Source organism: Coenobita brevimanus, chromosome 2 (genome assembly GCF_032717465.1).
Source record: "Coenobita brevimanus isolate Jiangsu-jjx chromosome 2, ASM3271746v2, whole genome shotgun sequence".
Classification (NCBI taxonomy): domain Eukaryota; kingdom Metazoa; phylum Arthropoda; class Malacostraca; order Decapoda; family Coenobitidae; genus Coenobita; species Coenobita brevimanus.
The window spans coordinates 22,661,570-22,684,204 of NC_136955.1; the positions used below are offsets into that span (position 1 = coordinate 22,661,570).

The window sequence follows — 22,635 nt, forward strand, 5'->3', positions numbered from 1 at the left end:
ATCTGGTTAGAGTTATTATTACACACTAACTATGATGCATCCATACGTAGACAATATAAATAGTATATCATTTGGACGGAGGTGCAGTAGGTTTCCCTTTAGCAGGCTTGATCGTCTCCTGTTAACGAGAACAAGAGTAAACTGAAGGACCAAACGTTAAAGTGATACTCTATCCTCCCCCCCCCCCCAAAAAAAAAAAGGCTAAAATCTTCTTAGACAGTAATATTACTGTAGCTGAATTACATACCACGGACGCATTTCAAGCCGTATGACACATTTAAATAACTCTATAATGCATTAAAAGAATTCGTGTAACTTGTGACCAAAAGACACGCAGTGGTTCTCTTAATTTCCTTATTCGTATTTTGTAAGTATTGCATCTATCTGACTGAATAAACTGCTATATATACGACTTTTCGTTTTTTTTTTTTTTTTTAATTGCGGCAGTAGACCCCTGGAATGAGGAAGTCCTACAGTGTCCTCATTTACGTCTTAGATATCAATAGTTGCCTGCAATTTTGTCCTTAGCCATGCATAGATTGTTTTAATTATTCACTTTTTTTTACTGATCATTATTGTCATTAGTGTTCATAAAAGCAACGTTATGCTAATTTGTACTTCAAAAACTGATCCCCCCTTTTCATATATATTTCTGTGTTGGTATGTTATTTTCCTCATGTTTGTTTCACCTGATTTAATTAAAACTTTCACAACATACAACACACACACAGCTCAGCCTGGTGGAAAAAAATCATGGTAACTGGTGTTCAAACAGCTACGGGAATGTAAGTTTAATGTGGCAAAAGTTTCATGGCTAATTTTTTAAGCAATGATAGTCTGCTGTTTTTCATGATAATTGCATGCTCGAAGCGGCAGTGTGATCACAGCACAACACTAATGTACTTAATGATATTTTTATTATACTTGGAATGACCAGAGTTTTGTGATTTATATCAAGTATTTGGGGGATTTACTGAGCTTAATGAAATTTGAAAAGGTTTATATTTGGGAGAGGCGGTGGCTGAATCGGTAGAGAGGCGGCCTGTAGTCCGAATGGACCCAGGATCGAATCCCGGCTTGGGCAGGGAACAGTTTAAGGATTTGAATTTCCTAAAAGCAGACTTTCCTGATCTACCAGATGACCCTCCGACATGTCGTAGAAATACCCCCGCTAATACCAATACACCAGTCCTGTATGAGACAGCCCTAGCATGTATTCAATATGGACGGTGGGTGTTAGCGCCGAAGTGGTGACATGTGGAGGTGTAGGAGGACTACTGGGCCTTGGGATAGGTCACTGCCACCGAGATGTAGGCCCTGAAGCCTTTGCCCAGAGTCGGACAAGTAAAAAAAAAAAAAAAAAAAAAAAAAACAGCTTTGAATGAAATGTAAATGATAATAATAATAACAATAATAATAATAATAATGATAATAATAACAGTAATAATAATAGCAATAATAGACCCATGATCAAAAAACCAAACTTGAGAGAAATCTAGTCACTGGTGTTTGGTATCGCAGCCATTATATAACCATTGCATAATTTGGTACTAAGGACAAATAAAGGCATAACAGTCTTACAAAAAAAAAAAAAAAAAAAAAAAAAATTAAAGGCAAGTTCCATTCATATCTGTTCAAGGAGAAAAACAAAACAAAACCTTAAAGGCAACTTAAGTGAGCAAAATCATGGCATTTCTCAAAGTTTGCTTCTAACAGATAAATACGGGAAATGTATCCACTTGTATTAACAATTCATATGAAAAGAATGGCAGTGAAATAGCGTTGGACAGTGCGACATGGAGGCGATTTGTTTGTGGCCACTCCGTAAGCCTTACGGAATTGAGAAGTGTGGCAATAGATAGATAGATAGATGAAAAGAATAGAAAAATAAGCAGGTTGACGGCACGTTCGAATCAAACTGGTCTCGTATCGCTACTGCAATTGGAATTAGAACAAGTGTTTTTTGAGATCTTTGTATTATCGTCTCGTGGTTCTGTAGTTGTCTTTTAATTATTTCCAGCTCGACTTTATATACTGTTTTGTACTATAAAATAATAAAGCACCCATAACGAAAAACAAAATCTTAAAATGCGTCACATGAATACTTATATAACTGCTTTGCTTTCATGTGATGGAACTGAGCAACTCCCACAACTTGAAAACTTAGTCATTGGTGTATGGAATTCGGTGAGCTGTAGTTATGAAGAAGTGACGACACTCTTTAACTGCCAGTCAAAATTACCTTCCAGTCTGACAACACTTGGCCATCAACTAAGCTGAAAAGGGGGTAGGGATTACTAGTCCGTTATGAGTAAATGCACTGTAGCAATTTTCAGGTTAATCAGTTCAGAGGTTTGGGCTTGAGGTAATGATATCAAGCGTCGGTTAGAACAATCAACACGTAGAAGGAAGGGAATAAACAAAGCATTTCCTTGTAGGGAAATGTAGGAACGAGGACTAGAATTAACTAGATCATAGGCCAGATGAAATTTCCCTGATCAGACTATTGAAATATTAACCCTAGAACTGAAGTATCTTCCTAACTACTCGCACTAGAGAACTGAAAACAAAACCAGATGATTTCTGTAGTAAACATGTCATTGCCAGTATATCTGAAAAGACAGTTAAGAACGTCCTTCACGCTCTACCCACCTCCCTGCTGTTACGGTTGGTGTTGATTTGTGACCTTTAAGTTGATTCCAATTGAGCACTGATTCTTACCATGCGGTTTGAACTGGGCGACTGAAGCACTAACAAGACGATTTCAGCAAGATAATATTGAGTCGATGAATAAAGACCAATTTAATAGTAACCAGATGACTGAAAACAGATCAGTGTTAGACAACCAATCATTTACAGAGGCCAGCCGATTTTGGTACTAACCTGATGATTACGTAAACCAGATGCTTTATTTATTTATTTTTCTACTTACTACACGATTCCCAAGGTGTTTGACGAGGCAGTGAAGAAAAGCAGTTCTGCCAGCAGCTGCCACCACCCTGTTGCTGCTGCTGTTGTCGAACTGTGGCCTCAGGAGGGGTTGGTCCCACCTTGGCGCTGGTCGGGAGGGGGGTGCTCGCTCCAGACGGTTATTGCCGCTTGTGCTCTGTGGGGTTGGAGGGAGAAAGTATAAATAAAGAATCTGAAACCTATTAAATCCGGTGACGCATTTTGTTTGTTTACTTTGTTTTAGCTCGTGGAAGGTGCAGGAGAGGGACGCCTTCAGGCAGTGGCACCAATTAAACTGGATGGTGAAGGTACCCGATTACTCAAACGTCCCTCACCTTCTGTATCTCCCAAAGGAGTATAATGGACTACTGGAAAAGGACAACTTCAGCCTGCAGTTGACCAGGGTCACGTCCACATGGGCCTGGAGCTCAACGACAACAGCTCCAGATTCGTACGTTCCATTTGTATATATTTCTGCCTGAGAGATTATGAGTATTCTCTTTCAAACAGAATATAGTCTTTTAGAAGTAACTCTAATAAAATAAACGAGACAAAATATAATGCAAGGCAATAAACTTATTCTTGACTATATGATAATCAAATCTCCACACTAGTAAATTGCTCTGATTATATATATTTTTTTCTTTCTTTTATTTTTCACTTCGGTATACCCACTAATTTGACTATGAAGTATTTCGTAGCTGTGCTAATGAAAACCAAAACTGAAACACCCGCTCTCACGCACGCATCAACACGTTCACCATGGCAGCGTCTTAATTTCATGGTTTTTATCTTAGACAGTACTATGCAGATCAGGAGATACTTCTTGAAAAGAGGGGATTAGAATATAGCATTCCTTAATATCTTCTACTTTCACGGTTCTCTTTTAAGCTTGAAAATTTTGTCTGATAGCAGTAAGTGTATATGTAAGGGATGTACTCAACCTTTTGGAGCTATGCTCAGGAAATTGTTTGAATGTACTCTCTCTCTCTCTCTCTCTCTCTCTCTCTCTCTCTCTCTCGCCCATATTGATTAAAACTGAAAACTCGGAGGTGAAAATGAACCCCTAATTCTTCACTACCATTCTTGGAACACCTGTGACTTTTGAATGTGATCAGCCTGTATCCCACTTTAGAGTGTAGTCACGAACCATACAGAAATTTCAGATCTATCGTCACATGCTTATAATAAATGGTTAAAAAATGTGAGCTTGTATAAATCAACTTGTTCTTATTTCATACACTAAAAGCAGCTGTGCCTTTCTTTGTGTGTGTGTGTGTGTGTGTGTGTGTGTGTGTGTGTGTGTGTGTGTGTGTGTGTGTGTGTGTGTGTGTGAGGCAACTTGCAACTCATCATACCAGCGGAGCTTGGTGGGCAGACAGGTGGAGTCACGGGGTGGGATAGTGGGTGGATGAATGGGTGAGATGGTACAGATTGGGTGGGCAGGATGTGTGTGCAGGGTAGATAGCTGGATGCATGTGAATGGTGAATGGAGGGGAGTGGGTAAATAGGCACGATGGAGTGAATGGGTACGTGATTGGGGTAGGGTTACTCAGGGTGTATGCAGGCAGAGTGGAGTGACTGGATGTGTGGATGGACAAGCAGGGTGCCTGGAAAAGATGGGTGTGCAGGGTGGGTGGGGCGACAGAGTAGATGTAGTGGGCAGAGTGGGTGGGGTGGATGGGCGACCGGGATAGGCAGAGCAGAATGGGTGGGTGGTTGAGTTAGTGGGATGGGTATGTGGGCTGGGATGGGTATGTGGGCTGGGATGGGATTTATGGGTTGGTAGGTGTCAAAGGACAGGACAGAAAGATGGCCTTGCTACACGAGGTGAGCGGCTATGTATGTGGGTTTGTGACTGGGTGGAAATGTGGGTGGACAGGGGAAATTAGGCTTAATGTGGAATAGGTCCATGACGTAAATAGGCCCATAGGTGGAAAAGGTATGTGTGGCAAAACAGGTTCATGAGGGGATACGTCCTTTGGAGAAATTAACCCAAGTGGAAACATAGCCCAGCAGGTAACAAAGAGCCATAGCAGAAAGAGGTCCATGGAAGAAAAAATCAGTATTAGTCATTAGCGTTTCCACTTGGGGAGAAAATAGGCCCATGGGGAAGAATAAGTTAATGGTGAAAATAAGTTTATGGAAGAAGATTGGTCAATGGCCAGAAAACGTGTCCATGGGGAAAAAATAGGTCGACTGTATGGAAAAAGTAGGTCACTGGAAGGATAGAAGTTACAAAGAAAGAAAGATTTGTCCAGAGGAAACAGGTCAATGGAGGAAATCTGTCCAGCGCGGAAAATAGTCAGATGAAGAGGAAAAAGATCCATGGGAGAATGCAAGTTCATGGACGGAGGAAACTGATCCACGCATGAAAATTGGATCATGAGATAAATATGACCAAGGGGGAAAGTAAAGTCAAGGAAAAAGGGGGTCAAGGGGGAAAATAACTCCATGAAGGAAAATGGATCCATGAGATGAAATCAGGTCCATGGGAAAAACAGATGTGGGTGGAGGGGGGAGGGACTGACCCATAGAGGATGTTGCTGGAGACGGGCTCATGTTCTTATTACCACCACCAAGAAGGATATGCTTTTGCCGGCTTTGGTTTGTTTGTCTGTTTTTCTGTTAGTCTGTTGGCAGGATTACTCAAAAAGTTATGAACGGATTTTGCTGAACTTTTTTGGAGGGGCAGGGTATGGCCCAAGGAACAATCCATAATATTTTGGTGGTGATCCGGATCATCATCGGGATCCAGGAATTTTTTAAAAGGTTCTTTAGCATTGCGGGATTGTGGCACTTTCAAAATTTTTGCTTCCAACTCGATAACTAATGCCTGCAACGCTTTCACCTCCGCCTTGGCGGAGGTTTGTAATCTCGAATTGCTCTTGTTCTGATAATGTGACCCTGTGTACTTAGCCCGTACAGCGTCGCGGTGGTATATATACCACCTGAGCTCCCAGTGACTAGAGCGTCGTGGTGGTATATATATACCACCTCATATTCGCGCACTTGTAGTAAGTCTTTACTTGTCGTGACAGTGTGAACGCGACCTTCTATGAACACCATTGTTTCATTCCACTGTCTCACTGTACAACCTGACCCCTCCAGGCCTCCCTTACCCCCTCCTTGGCCTACCTAGGCCATCACTCTGAGTTGAGCTTTTACGCTGTCAAGATGTCTCAAGCTCGTCGTTCCGGTCTCTCCCAAGAAGAAATAGACAAAGCTCTAGACGATACTGTATCGTCTAAGATGAGTGAAAGTGTGGTATATGCTGATAGCGATGCATCATTAGTGGATAGTGATAGTGAGGATGAGTATTTACCTCCTAATAACGAAAGTGAATAATACGCATTTCAAGTTACGTTGTCATGTTTATCATTATTATTTATCACAATAAGTACATTTTTTGAATAGTATACTGTACTTCAAGCGTTGTGGTTGTTTATGTAAACATTGAATACGAAAATGTAAGCCTAGAATTGTCATAGCTGCATTTTTATTTTCCCCCACCAAATATACGTAAAATCTATGAAGTCTACGGGATGGGAATGAAAAGTAAGCATTCTTATATACGAAAAAAAAAAAGTATTTCCTTGTGGATTTGAGTGACGATCTGTGAAACTCATGTTTTTTGTTTTTTATTTTACCTATTTATTAGTATTCCTTTTTTCCAAATACCTTTTCTGTTACAGTAACTTTTCTCTAATTTCTATACCTTTCATCTGCATTTTATGTTACATTTTTATGCCTACAATATATAATATATCAAGATATGTATATTTTGTGAATAGTTTAGTCTATTGTAAGTATTTTGGTATCTTAGACATGTGTAGTAAATGGATAAGGCTTACGAAAATCGTTGTTGACTAGCCGCGACCGAATTACGTAAGGGCTGTAAAACTCTATGGGGGGGAAAACGTAATTTTCGGCAATGCCCGACATGGGAAAAAAAAACAATCTTCGAGTTGAAAACGAACGTTTTCATGAATGAAACTCATGTTTTTTCAGCATTTCTGACCCATCTAGCCAATAAATTTTTTTTCCATAGTCCCGACGCTGGGCGTGTACATATAAGCCAAATCGGCCGACGCTGTACGGGTTAAATAATATCTGTGGTAAATCTTCAGTGACCAAAACTGAATACGATATCTGGCAGCAGACCAGTGTCATTAATGTCGGATGCTGTGCAGACTACTATTCAAAGATCCATGAAAAGAAAATAAAGCGAAGAAATAGGACAGGACTTCTGTTATCGAGTGTACCTACCTGATTTCCAGTGATACCCACGCCTCCACTGCTGCCGCTTACTGCCCTCGCCACTGTAGGGAGAAAAGAAAGAAAAATAAGAACACTGCTGACCAAAATGGTGAGGAAAGGACACAAACAGCTGACTTATATATCGTTGCTCATCCCTACCAGGTACATAAGATCGACGTGTGCTTACTTTCTCCTGGTTCTTTGTCCTGTTCTGATAGGAGAAAACGTTGATGTAAACAGTCGCCCCCTCCCCCCATACTGACCTACATACAAAGCTCATCTTCTTGGTGTGCATTACAACTCCACTACACCCTCACCAATCTCTCTCTCTCTCTCTCTCTCTCTCTCTCTCTCTCTCTCTCACACACACACACACACACACATTTTTTCTACCTCCACTTACTGAACTCTTAGAAACAAGCAGGTTACACCTTCCTGCTGCGACACCATCCCTCACACAATTCTACTCGTAACTTCACGGGGGATATTTATTCTATCTTGCTCTACTGCCCGCTAGTTTACTAATGTTCCGGCATCACAGTCAAAGGGCTATATAGACGTGCCTTTTCCTCGACCACTTAGTCTTTCTGTTTTAGTTCGTTCCTTTATCATTGTTATGCAGTTATTCTCTTCAACTTCTTTTCTCCTTCACTGTTATTCATTGTTTTCAAGCTACTACTCTCTACACTCTATTTACATCTGTTTTGTCACATTTTCTCTCTATATGTAAGTTGCTTAGTCTTTTATTTGCTTTTCCTCCACATTGCCTCTGTTCATTCTTCCATTCCTTTCATATTCCTCTCTCTCTCTCTCTCTCTCTCTCTGACGTATAGGTTGTGGTATACATACTAACAAGCCCTTCTGCCTTCCAGCAACGTGTTGTGTAATATGCTTAAACTCACAATACATATACACTGATTCTTCTTCATCGTTTCCGTCTTACCTGGAGGGATAAGGGAGATTGCGTAATTTATCTTTAATTCCAAGAGGCGTAAAATGTTTATAAGGAAAAAAATACCCATAGATGTATTTTTTTTAAATAACTGAGAAGAAAGTATTCAAGAATTTCTGTCCACGTCGAGCTGAAACTGTTGAACAACCACAAACAAAATTTCGCTGACGCATCTCTACCTGGAGTGGTAATGGAAAGTGTGATGATTTTCTCTTTTTTTGTTTAACTGACGGCAATACGAAGTTCAGAACAAAAGCATTATTAGATGAACGAATACTCTATAGCCTGCATTCTCTTCAGGTTAAGGGAACCCCTTAACACCTCTTCCTTAGCTATTTATTTTTGGATTTTGCTGGCTAATAGTCTTTTATTCGTTATTTATGCAGAGTATGGTGATATTAGAATGATTTAAGGAACACAGAGGAGGACGGCAAGATGTGGTAAGGGTTCGTACCCCCATCGGGTAAGGAGACTCCCTAGCACTTCTTCCTTAGCGATTTATTTTTGGATGCGGCTACTTAACAGCGATTTATATGTTTTTATATGGTCAGTATAGTCAGCAATGAACAGTAATAAGCAAATTAATCGCTTCGGAAGAGGTGTGGGGGAGAAACGGGCCATTTGTGGTTAAAAAGTCATTAGAGTCACTTGAGTATGCAGATCGATCACATACGGCACATGCTCTTTATCCCAGCCGGTACTGAAACACTGTCAGGTCTGCTAGAAAATAATACAATATGCTAGCGTGGAATGAGTGATTGCCTAAGAGAATGCATCTGAGTGACGTGGAGAGGGATGGGGAAGGGGGAAACCAAAAAGATGAAAGAGTGGTGTGGAGAGGTACAATGGACAGCATATGAAGTAGGACAGCATCAGCATGTAGCAGAGGTCCAGCATTTGGTACACTGACAGCCTTGCCATAATCACATGTTTATTGGTGGCACTGACATGAAAGAACGGAGATGCCAAATATTAAGTGAAATGGCCAAGTAACTGTGAAGCCTATAGGTGAGAAATTGTAGCTAGACCTCAGCTTCACACACACTATCCCAAGTTTATTTGTGGCTAACTGTACATGAGTGAGGATGTGATTAGGAGAGAGGGCATCTTGACGGCGGAGGACAGAATGACATGAAGGCGATTCGTTTGTGTCCACCCCTTCCGGGATTAAGGTGTCTGGCTATAGACTGCGATATTTTTTTAAACCTAACTTGTATTAGATCTGAATCCAAGGAATGTATAGGAATTATCGACCGTGACTGTACGTTTGCATCTTTCTCCTGATTGGAATTCAGTTTGCAACACACACACACACACACACACACACACACACACACACACACACACACACACACACACACACACACACACGTAAGTTAATGTCACCCAAAACACCATCATTCCTGTTTATTTATTTTATACTTATAACAAGATAAAGCAAATAACACCATATCAACTGAGACCATTTAGTTAAATTTTATCTCAAGATACTATCAAACAATGACGATAGTTCTTTACCTTATCGTGGCCCAGATTTTCATTTTTCTGGTGATTATAACATACAGCAGAAGACAGTGCTACATCTCTACTTCCTTTCCAGGCACTTTTTCCTGACTAATATCATATCCTAGTGGTAATCTATTGTTACAAATCAACATTCGTGATGGAGAGATGGTAATTTCAGCCCAAGTTAAAGTAAAAAAAGAGTATATATTAATTCTGCAAGATAATTTTTGGCCAAGTTCAAAAAAGTATATGTTAATTTTGCAAACAATGCTTGGAGTGGGCTTGAGCTTTCCCATCCACTTTATTGCTATGATGGCCCAAGTGTCACTCTCTCCCTGGCCACAAAGGCATCGTAAACTTAATGCCAATATTTCGCCCACAGACTCTTCCACCTCCTTACTTTCCTTCTTCTCTCTCCCTCCCTCCCTCACACACTCTTCCCTTTTGCTCCTCACCCTTTCTCTCTTCCCCCTCACGCTTTCCACTCATTTATGTCTAATCTTTCCCTTCCTTGCTGCAATCGTACACCTTTCATCTGTTTCTCCTTCCATCCTTGCTTCCTTCTCCCAGTCTCTAACCAGATCTTCCCTCACTCCTTCTCCTTCCTTTGCTTCGTTCCTTCTGTTCCTCCTTCCCTGTTCACCCTTCCTTCCTTCCTTCACATCTTTCTTCCCATTTATTTCCTCCTCCTTTTTCCTTTTTTTTCCCCTCCTCCATCTCTGCTTGCTCTTTCTTCCCTCCCTTCTGTCTTCCTTCCTTTCTTTCTACCTTCCTTCTTTCTTTCATTCATTCAGGCATTCATTCATTGAGTCTTTCCTTCTTACCTTCTTTCCTTCCTTGGCTTCTCTTCTTCCCTCCCATATCTTCTTATCTCCCTACATCATGCTTTCACTTTCATTCCTGCCTTCCCTCTTTTCCTCCTTCCTTTCTCCTTTTCCAACCCTTCGATCCTTCCTTTTCTTCTTCCGTCTTTTACTGGATAATTGAAGATTTTCCTTCTTTCCGTCCTTCCCGACGCCCTTTCTCCCTCCTTTCTTTCTCACATTCCCCCCTTCCTCCTTTTCCACCCTTCCTTCTATCCTTCCCTCCCTTCTTCCTTCCCTCCCTTCCTTCTATCCTTCCCTCCCTTCCTTCTATCCTTCTGTCCTTCCTTCCTTCCTTCCCTCTATCTCATACCCTCCCTCCTTTCTCACTTCACAATTCTTCCATCAGTAACTTCAACCTTTCGTCTGTCATTTCCGTTCATGTCCATCTTTTTTTCATCCTTCCCTTCCTGTCTTTTTCTTTCACATTTTATAACTTGCCACCTTCCTTCCTTCCTTCCTTCCTTGCTTCTCAACCTTCTCTTCCTCCAGTCCTTCCTTTACTCTATGCTTCCCTTCTTCTCTTCCTTCAGATTCTCCCTTCCTTCTCTCTGTCTCCTCTTCTTTGCTGCCCTTCCATTCTTCTCTCTCAAATCCTTGTTTCTTTTTTCCTTCTTTCATTATTTTGCTTTCCTTCCTTCCTTCCTCACTTCCACACTTGCTTGCTTGCCAGCTTGTGTTCCTACCTTAAGTCCTGCAATCCTACTTTCCTTCTTCTTTCCTTATTTCCCTCCTTCCTTCCTTGTTTCCTTCCTCCCTCCATCCCTCTCTTCCTTTCTTCTTTCTTTCTCTCCTCCCTCCCTCTCTTCCTTCCTTCCTACCTTCCCTCCTTCCCTCTCTGCCAGCCTCTCAGCTAAGGATCTTTTACACACTCTTTATTGCCTCTCATTTCCACTTTTCCTCTTGCTGTCTCTATTTCTTTTTATTCTTTTTACTATTTGTGCCTCTTTGTACCCATGCCTCTGCTCGCTTGTTTTTCCTTAGACTCTCTCTCTCTCTCTCCCTCTCTCTCTCTCTTTGTTTCCTTGTGGCTGTTTCCTTGTATTGTTCTATACTTTCCTCTCCTTTTCTCCTTTCTGCCTGCACTCTTCCACATTTCTTCTCTCTCTCTCTCTCTCTCTCTCTCTCTCTCTCTCTCTCTCTCTCTCTCTCTCTCTCTCTCGCTCGCTCGCTCGCTCTCTCTCTTTCTCTCTGCCTTTCATCTTCCCTGTTTCCTCATGCTGGTTGGACTCTTCGATAAAGTTTGTTCCTCCCTTTACCCTGTTCACACATCCGAGTCAATAGGGACCTAGATGTTCATTCGATTGTTGTGCGACGTATTGTGGGGGAAAACTGGAACTTAAAGATAATCATTCTCTGCCTTAAGTACTCTCGCACCGTGGATAGTAATGGATAAATTTTTTCATATTTTTCTTCTCGTCTTCGTCATCATCGTCATCATTGTCGTCATCGTCGTCATCACCAGTCATCATCGTCACTGTCACTATGTTCGTCTTCATCATTATCATTATTATCATCGTCTTCGTTGTCATCGTCATCATCATCATCATCATCACCATATTCTTCTTGTTCTCCCTCATTCATGACAGCAAAACTTCTGCTCCTATGACTTATGTCCTGCTTTTATTCTCTTCATCTCACTCACCTTCCCACGTCACCTTCCCCTCCCCCACCTCTCTCTCTCTCTCATCATGCTACCCTTTATCTTATTTCTCAGCAATGAATGCATACATAACTGGTTGACCACCGCTAGTCTTCTTCAGCACAGTATATTCCCCCAATGTCTGCACTATATTCAGCATTGTATGTGAGTGTGTGTGTGTACTATATTCAGCATTGTGTGTGTGTGTGTGTGTGTGTGTGTGTATGCTCCCTATATGTATACGTGTAACCAATGTCTTCCGGGATTAGGCTATATCAGTATGGCTCGAATTCTGAAATGCTTAAAAGTATAGTTACTGAAGTCCTTATGGGTGAATTATGAGGGAGACCATTTTCGTCCATAACGTCATCAGTAAGTCTATCACCACTGCGACTGAGTATTAGATCCATACTGAGATACAGCGACATTTATCACTTGAATTTATGGAAAAAAAAAAACGAAGATTGGCACACATCTTGGAATGCCATGTAGGCTTATTTACAGGGCTGTTCGTCCAGTACGCCTGCCTGTCTTACATGTTATCCGGATGGGTCTCTTTGCTGGTATGAGGAGCAGATATTTTGCTTGCTTTACGAAATTACCTCTGAACCATGCTTTCAATGTGCGTAAAAAGAAGACAGTGTAAGTACTAATAGTGATATCAAAACAAACTGATACAGGGTAGATATTGGGAAAGCTACATGAGCAATCCCTAGAACATAATCGTTCAGAAATATGGTGGGTAGTATATGGACTGCGCTGTACATTTGCAAATGAAAAAAGTGGGGTTTGTAGTATTTCCTTATATTTTATAGCTGGTATGCACATCATTCCCACTCACATGCAATAATTGTTGTCTTGATTATTGTACTGTTACTACTGACACAGTGTTGTAATAATATATTCATTGATTACCTGAACAATTAATTACCATTTCAATTATTTTACAACAGCTACTGGGTTGCAATTCTATACTGTATTAGAATTAATGGAGTGCTGTTCTATTATTCAGCGCCTCAGTCGTGGGAGAACATGTCGATGATCAGATAATTCAGAGGGTTTGTGGTTGATAAGATAAAGGCGGGAAACTTCTGTTCTAGATATTTCAGCCTCAAGGTATTGTTTCTAGCTGCATTACTCTACGACTGAATGATCTACGGTCTAGGGCAGCAACTTCCAAACAGCGGACCAGGGCCCCGGGGTGGGGGAGGGGGGTCATAGTGCATTTCTGAGAAGGTGGGGGGGTGGGTCATAGTGCATTTCCGAGAAGGTCTGGAGTCACTAAATATAGATTTTCACCATCAGATTCCCGAAGAAGCAAATCAAGGATCCCTATTCGGTTCTCATACACAGCATACCAAGTAAGAGTCCAAGATGAATCCAGGAACCATGAAGCGATTTATTTGCCAGGGACACATTCGAAGGAATCTGATAAAGTTTTGGATGAGAACAGAAAGTCACCCTCTTGTCCTGAAACTGGGTGTTTGGATGTTTCTGGCATTGCAGTCTTCCTGTTTCAACAACGCAAAGTATGTTATGTTCTTAATCACTAAACCGCAACAGCATAATTAGTTTCAAGCGAAAGATGACCACTTTTGCGCTCTTTTAATGACTCAACCACTGATACCAAACTTAGCAGTAAAAATCTAATTACAGCTGTACCGCTGAGTTTTCGGTACACCTTTAAAGTGCTGTTTTACGTGCTTGAGCCTCGTCTCTCCTTCTAATTACCCTAGATGCTACAATTTTATTATCTAACATACTCATTCGAGCGACGTTGCTATCTTGCTTCTTCACATGAAAATGTGGAGAGGGCTGCGTGCGTTACGGTATCTTGTCCAGGGCTCACAATAAATAAATTGGGAACCTCTGGTCAGGGGTGCGAGGAGACCTTTGTGACTCGCTGTCATATCCTAAATTTTCTATTTTTTCTTTTTAATGATATAAAATAATATTGTTCTTAATACCACTTCAGTCCGGTGACGTGTTTTGTGATTATTCTTGCTACCGTTAGGCAATTTCCTTCAGATTAGGGGAGACTTCTCGTGCTAGAGAAGTTAGATTGAGCTTCAATTAGCTCCTTCTCTACAAGACGTCCCCCCTGAAGCACAAAAATTAATCATCTGGTGGTAGCGAAAATAAAACAGGAAAAGGTCGTAGGACTGAACAGATTACAGCCAAATCTAGACAGGACTGAAAGGTCTGTGTAGTCTGTTTATGCCTGTCTTTTCTACTGTCTACTTTTCTCTTCCCCCTCCTATCGTTCTTCTTCCTCCTCCCTCCACACTATTCTCTTCCCTCTTCTACCATTTCTCTTCCTCCTCCTCGTCCTTCCTCCTTACTTATTTCAATCTCGGTATTGTTTCCCTCCTCCTCTTTCATCCCCCTCCATCCTTCATCCCATAATCCCTTCCTGTCCTACTTTTCACTCCCCATCGTTTTTCTCACCTCATCCTTCAATCTTCCCTCCTTCCTTCCCTCCCTTGACTTCCGTCTTTATCATCCACACTTCCTGCTTCATCTCTCCTTTATCTCATCTCTTTATCTTCTTTCTCCTTTTCCTTACATTCCTTCTCTCCCTCTGGCTCTCTCCTTTCTGTCTATCCCTCGCTTTCCATCTTCACAATCCACTCTCCCTCCTTCATTCAACCAGTGTTTCATCTCTTCTTTCTGTCTTCTCACTCTTGTCCTTCATCTCTGTTCATAATATGTTTAGTCTTCGTCCTCGTATTCTTCCATCTTCCATCGTCGTCGTCTTCTTCTTCCTCCTTTTCTTCCTCCTGTTTTTTCCTCCTCTCTTTCCTCCTCCTCTTCCTCCTCCTCTCCTTCTTCTTCTTCCTCCTCCTATTGCTTCTCCTCCTTCCTCTTCTTCTTCTTCTTCCTCTTCTTCTTCTTCTTCTTCTCCTTCTTCTTCTTTTTCTTCTTCTTCATCATCTTCCTCTACCTCTCCTTTTAATACAATCTGATTAAATTTATGTATTTCTTTTTAACAGGCCCTGCTATTGGCAGGGGCCAGCCTACTATTACATTTGTCTCCGAGTTACTGAAGACACTGTATCCCAACCAAGACTTGGTACAAACTAGAACTCCCAAAATGGCTCTAGCAAACTTCTCTGTGTCTAACAAGATTCTAGGCGATGTCACCTGGTCATACCTCTGTTTTAGGTACAGTACTTTCGGGGACCTGTGTAGGCCCCTTCAGGCCCTACTTAAGAGTCCTGTGCCAGTCAGTCTGGTGCCTGTCAACCAGACCACCCCTATATCAATAATACTATGCGAATAATTGTTGTCTGTGTGTGTGTCTGTCTGTCTGTCTGTCCACATTTGACCCCCTCAAACTTCGACGTGCTGTTCATCAAAAGACGCGGATCAATGAACAGACAAAGGTGTTAATTATAACTCCGTGTAGTCAGTTGCGAGCGAGCCACGCTCACTTTTGTGCCAGATTTTTCGCTAGACGTTGGGAACCCTATACAGGTCATACTGCTGGGTGACATAAGCTGAAATTTCGCATGGGCATGCCCAGTATGTCACAGCAGGTCAAAGTCAATTTTTGTGTCAGGGCGTGTCTCGCGGGGCAGCATGGCAGGTAGTATTGTTTAACCCGTCCCTATTTTTAACGTTAGTCTTCGAGCTCGCCATGCCCGTTAATTGAAAATTCCATAAAGGGATGAATGCATTAACAAAGCTGCCAGTTGTTTTGGCAACTCTGTATTCCTCAACGAAATATTTTTATCCACCCTGCTTCACCTTCTTTATCTTATTGTGAAAACATATGTGATTTAAGAGTTGATTTCGAGGGTACTGCCCTCAGCAGGAACAAGCATTTAGCGGCCTGCTTGTTGTTATACTGTAGGACTAGCTATCTTATATGAATCGTGTTCGGAAACTTCAGCAGTATAATAAATATAATATATATTGCATACATTTCACTTCAAGATACAAATACAAACAAGTAACAGAATAGCAACAAATGTGAGTAAGTTCTCAGCTTCCTGACGTCTGTCATCAGTAGAACTGTCGTCGGCAGGACCCATGACTGACTACTCTCACGTGTCTTTATGAACTGAGGAATGAGTGTATATGGCCCCTTCTCCTCCTCCCATCTTTATCCTAATCGCACATATTACTGATTGACATACTTTAGTCGAGCCTTTTAGAGGGTCAGGCAAATATAGCAAATGCTTTCCTAGATCTATTCCTCATTCATCATAATTATTAAGACCCGGGTTCCTGACACTCACTCTCAGGTGTACAGAAGTGGCTGTTGAGAGCAGTAACAAAATTATTAAAGTTATTCCAACGTGGCAGGATTAATGGTGGTAGTATTATTACTATTAGGCTCCAGTTTTCACTCCAAGTTGAATAAAAATGTCATGTGTTAGCTAGAACAGAATAACAGAGTCATTTCGACAAGTTTATTTTTTAAGAAATCGTGGATTTATATTGTATAAACACTTTTCTACGGAAGTGCAGATCGCCTTATTTTTAAAATATGATGAATATTGCATCATATGCATGTTTTTCGCGTACTACTTGCTTTACCTATGCATTAATGTTTGTTGCCCTGTGCTCGCCATGGGTAGCAGGAAGTGGGACACTGAAGCAGATTTATATTTTGAAGTCGTTTTGGGCATAACACTTCGTTCCCATCATAATCTGCAAAACACACACATTTACCATCGTGCTGTGCGTCAGTCATCAAAACTTCAATGTAGCAATCACCGACATCTGCAGGATCAGTGAAATGGAGATAGAGGACAGACTGCTACTCCCTCTTGTCACTGTTGTTGTCTATATATTTACTAACGCCGAGATTTTGTATCTCGTGCCATCCCTGGTGTAATGGGAATCTTCATCATTTGGTGAGTGTATAATATAAATATTTATCTTAGAACCGTGTGCATGAGATTACACTATATTCATACACAAAAGAATGCCCGCTCTTGCCATGGAAGAAGAACCCAAAGAAGTCATGTGCTGTCATTAAGACTTCCTTTAACTTGGCCTAAAATTGCCATCTCTTTATACTGAATACCGAGCTGTAACAAGACGTTTACATTAAATTATGCTGTTAGTTACGAAGTGTAATGGGAAGGAAGCAGAGCCACAGTACTGTCTTTTTCTGCCACTGGGCTACGTGAAAAATGCTGCAAAAGGAACTCTGGGCTAAGTATAATTGCTGCACTGCGATATGGCATAATTTGTCCCCTATTTCAGCTCTGAGTTTTAGTGATTGATGGTACTCCTGGCCTTGGTGTAGGTTGTAATCTGAAACTGCTGACGTTCTTTGTAAAACTGATCATTGAAATCAGAATGAGAGAATTCAGCAACTGCTCCACAGTTTTGTTGATACGTTATCACGTGGTTTTAAACAAGAACCTCATTTGTAACCCTCGCTTTTGTAACAAGGCCTTTCTAACTATGAGATAGTTTATTACACACCCAGCATGAGTCCATTTCTCAATATCTTGACCGCACACAAGCACGCACGCGCACACGCATGGGCACACGCACACAAACACACACACACACACACACACACACACTCTCTCTCTCTCTCTCTCTCTCTCTCACTGACATGGCACAGGAAGTCACCCCCTTCTCTCTCTCAGTGCCAGGGAAGTAATAAGAGAGGAAGACTGAGCACGAAGACGAAGTGGAGCACGAGGAGAAAAAAAAAAAAAGAAAAAAAGGCCTTCAGGAGGAGCAGAAGGAAGAGGAGGAGGTGGACATGGAAGAAGAGGAGAGAAGGAGGAGGACGGGGAAGAAGAGGAGGACGAGGACGAGGATGAAGAAGAGGAGGAGAAAGGAGGACAAGGAAGAAAAGGAGGAAGAGGAGGAGATAGAGAAGAAGGAGGGAGGGGGGGGCAGATAGAAGAGCAGAAGTTTCGATAGTGTGTGCTTAATGGCCCGTTATTTATCACAAGGAAGTGGATCAGTATATATATATATATATATATATATATATATATATATATATATATATATATATATATATATATATATATATATATATATATATATATATATATATATATATATTGTAAGAGGAGCGAATGATTAGGTGAAAGAGAGAGAGATTGTCCAGGTGCTTGAGGGTGCGAAAGTGGATGTATGTGGAATAACTGATACAAAATGGGGAGGAGAAAGTGCGAGAGAATGGGAGTATGGATGGGGTATATGTGCAGGAGTTGGTGAGAATGAGAGGGCAAAGGAAGGAGTATGTATAGTTGTGAGTAAAAGATGGAAGAAGAGCATAAAGCAGTATGGATCAGCTGGGTCAAAGATTGTGTGGGTCAAGTTGAAAGTTGGAATACAAATGTGGGCGATTGTGTGTGTGTAAGCGCCAACGCAAGATCGTGCTAGAGGAGTGAGAGAAGAGTTCTGGACAAATGTAGAAGTGTGCATGGAAAAGTTTGGAAGGAATGAGAGAGTGTTTTTGATCGGTGATATGAATGGTAAAGTTGGGAATGTGAAGGTGGATGAAATAGTTGGTGAGTGGGGTGTGCCTGCTGAGATAGATGAGAATGGGAGTGCGTTAGTGGACGTTTGTGCTGAGAGGGGGTTGGTGAGAGCCAATACCCTCTTCAGGCATAAAATGATCCACAGGTATACATGGCGAGTGATGAGAAGGGTGGGTGGTGAACTGAATGAAAGGAAGGCAATGATTGATTATGTGTGTGTGGATGAAAGGATGCGAAGATGTGTAATGGATGCAAGAGCTTATACAGGTTGGGGGAGTGGACTTTCTGACCACTACTTGGTGGTGGCCAGAATTAGGATTCAAGTAAGATGGAGGAATAAAAGAAGGGAAAGACGAGAGGAAGGAGTAGTTGCAAGGAGAGTGGAAAGGTTACAAGAGGATGAGAAAAAGGCAGAGTATAAGAGAGAAGTGGAGGAACGATTGGGCAAATATGAATTGGAGCAGATGGGAGACGTGGAAGGTGTGTGTAGCATATTTACAGAAGAAATATGTGCAGCATGTGATGTGGTGTGTGGAAGGAAGAGAAGACGGAGGGGGGTGCAAGGAACAGCGTGGTGGACTGAAGAGGTGAGACAGGCTGTGGCACAAAAGAAGAAAGCATACAATGAATGGATGAGAAATAGGGGCGTGGAAGAAGTTGAGAGACGGAAGAGAGAGTTATATGTAGAAAGAAAGAAAAAGGTTAAAAGATTAGTAAGAGAGAGTAAGAAGAGAGTGGATGAGGAATTTGGAAGGAATTTGAGTGTAAAGTGGAGGGACTGTAAGAAAATATTCTGGAAAAAGGCGAAAAGAGTAAGACAGGGTGGAAGTGAAGTTAGCAGGGGAGTGAAAGATAAAAATGGTGGATTACTAGTGGAGAAGGGAGAAAAAGTGAGCAGATGGAGAGAACACTTTAAGGAAATGTTGAACATAGAGGATGGAAGTAATGCGAGTATAAGTGGCTGGGGAATGACTGGGAGAAGGAGGGAGGTGAGAAGACAGGGAGAAATCAGTAGGATAGAAGTTGTGGAAGCAATGAAGAAAGTTAAATCGGGGAAAGCCCCAGGAATTGATGGAGTGTGTGGTGAAATGCTGAAGCATGGAAGAGAGATAGTAGTAGAATGGATGTGGAAGATGTGCAGATTGGCCTGGGAGGAAGGTAGAGTCCCGGAGGATTGGAAGTCAGGTATAATTATTCCCTTGTACAAAGGAAAAGGGGAAAAAGAAGTGTGTGGTAATCATACGGGCATTTGTCTTCTTAGTATAACAGGAATAGTGTATGGTAGGATACTCATTGACAGAGTTAGAGAAAGAACAGAGAAATTAGTTGGAGAAGAACAGGGAGGCTTTAGGAAGGGAAGAGGTTGTGTAGATCAGATATTCATTCTTAGATCTTTAATGGAAACGTTTCTAGAGAAGGGAAAGAAGTTGTATGCTGCTTTCATGGATTTGGAGAAAGCATATGACAGGGTGGATAGACAAGGATTGTGGAAAGTGTTAAGAATATATGGAGTAGATGGGAAGTTGTTGAATGCTGTGAAGAGTATGTACGATGGTGCGAAGGCTGCAGTGCGTGTGGATGGTGAACTTAGTGAATTTTTCTCTTTGAAAGTTGGTTTGAAACAGGGATGTGTCATGTCTCCATGGTTGTTCAATCTGTACATGGATGGGGTGATAAAAGAGGTACAAGGTAGGGTAGTGGATGTCGGAGTGGCCCTGGTGAGAGAGGATGGTGTTTGGAAACTCCCTGTACTGTTGTTTGCAGATGATACTATGTTGTTGAGTGAAGACGAAGGGGAGCTGCAAGGCTTGGTGGATGAGTTTGGGAGAGTGTGTAAGAAACGGAATCTAAAGGTGAATGGAGGGAAGAGTAAAGTGATGGTCTTTGAGAGAGGTGAAGTCAGTAAATGTACAGCGAGGTTGGATGGTGAGGAATTGGAAAATGTGAGTACGTTTAAGTACTTGGGTAGTGTGGTGAGAAAGGATGGAGGTTTGGAGGGTGAAGAGCTTGAAAGGGTACAGCAGGGAAGAAAGGTTGCTGGTTCTTTGAAAGCAGTGATAAGAAACAGGGAAGTGAGCATGGAAGTGAAAAAGTTACTACATGACAGTATTGTGATACCAACTCTAACGTATGGAAGTGAAGGTTGGACGTTGTTGGAAGGACACAAGTGAAGAGTGAGAGCAGCGGAAATGAGTTATTTAAGAGGAGCCTGTGGAGTCACATGGAGAGACAGGCTTACAAATGAGGATATAAAGGAGCGTTGTGGTGTGGATGTGGATGTGATAGGAAGCGTTATGAGGAACACACTGAGGTGGTTTGGCCATGTGGAGAGGATGGAGGGTGAAAGACTGACGAAGAGAGTGGATGTAAGTGAGGTGGAGGGTGGAAGAGGGAGGGGGAGGCCGAGGATGAGATAGAGGGATGGGATGGAGAGGTATATGAGAGAGGGGGGTTTGAGTTGGGAGCAGGGAAGTGAAATGCCGGAGGACAGGGCAACTTGGAGGTGATTTGTTTGTCGTCACCCCAAACGGGATTGAGGCGTCTGGCAATAGATAGATAGATAGATTCTGGATGCATTTTTGACGTAAGAGTGAGTGACAAGGATTTAAGACCACTTATAAATTTGATTGTTGACGCATTTACACTTGCATAGGCCAGACAAAATGGAGATGTGTGGATGGTTGTGCCTGTGAGGTGGAGTCACTGGTGAGGAGCTTTAATGGTGACTGAATGTGAATGTGACCCATATTCACTGACCATATTGTTAACTAAATCTTTCATGCTCTTATATTTCTTTTTTTTTTTTTTTGCTCCCATCTCACCTCACCTGTGGATTGAAAAAAGAGGCAGATTGAAAACAATAATAATAATTCTTATAATAAAGTTGAAGTTGATGATGATGATGACGATGATGATGATGACGATGAAGATTAGTTTTACAGTACGATGGCTTCTATTTTGCTTCGATATTGCCACTCCTTCACGATTTAGATGAGCTTAAGGAATACCTCCTGTACTAAATTGATAAAGACGTAGCCTAATCAGACATGTGTATGAACACGTCTAGGCTGCCATCTAGGAAGTAATTAACTAGATCATCAGCTGGCAGGTCATTAACGCCTCGCTTTTGAAGTGGCCAATTATCTCCCGTAATAACACTCCGCCAATTCAAAGCTCGGGACGTGAGAACGAAGGGATTGTTTTCAGAAAGTTATTTCACGGGTGAAGGACGCTACCTAGCAAAGTTTCTGCGTACTCTTCCTGTTTTCGCTCTACTTTTATTACCCTCCACCCCTCAATCCCTCTCTGTCTGTCTGTCTGTCTGTCTGTCTGTCTCTGTCTCTGTCTCTCTGTCTCTCTGTCTGTCTCTGTCTCTGTCTGTCTGTCTGTCTGTCTGTCTGTCTCTCTCTCTCTCTCTCTCTCTCTCTCTCTCTCTCTCTCTCTCCGACATGGCACAGGAAGTCACCCCCTTCTCTCTCTCAGTGCAAGGGAAGTAACAAGAGAGGAAGACTGAGCACGAAGACGAAGTGGAGCACGAGGAGGAAGAAAGGCCTGAAGGAGGTGGAGGAGGAGGAGGAGGACAAGGAAGAAGAGGAGGAGGACGACGGGGAAGAGGAGGAGGACGAGGACGAGGAAGAAGAAGTGGAGGAGGAAGAGGAAGAGGAGGAGGAGATAGAGAAGAAGGAAGGGTGGAGGCAGATAGAAGAGCAGGAAGTTTTGAAAGTGTGTGCTCAGTGGCCCGTTATGTATCACAAGGAAGTGGATCAGTATTTATGTCCGCCAGAGTGCATAAAAATTACCCAAAATTGCTTAGATCATTATTTATTTCTCAACTGTTTATTTAAAAATGTCTGAATTTTCTTAAGCCCTCAGGCCTCTTGAAGTTTCGCAGTGTCGGTAAAGTCGTCTAGTGTTTTTTTTTTTTTTTTTTTTTTTTTTTTTTGCCTTGGCCTAGATTTTCGTCCTTTTGTTGTTTACTTCATTTGGCTCAGTGGC

At 41.8% G+C, this 22,635-nt stretch overlaps 1 protein-coding gene across 1 annotated transcript in view; it reads right to left on the reverse strand.

Annotated features, from left to right (window-relative positions):
- Window positions 1-22,635, reverse strand: part of LOC145391856 (zwei Ig domain protein zig-8-like) — a 161,381-nt gene that overhangs the window by 31,325 nt on the left and 107,421 nt on the right. Inside the window, exon 2 of the mRNA XM_080266347.1 lies at window positions 2,933-3,106. Within this exon, the coding sequence (XP_080122473.1) occupies window positions 2,933-3,106 (174 nt within the window). The remainder of the gene's footprint in view (window positions 1-2,932; window positions 3,107-22,635) is intronic.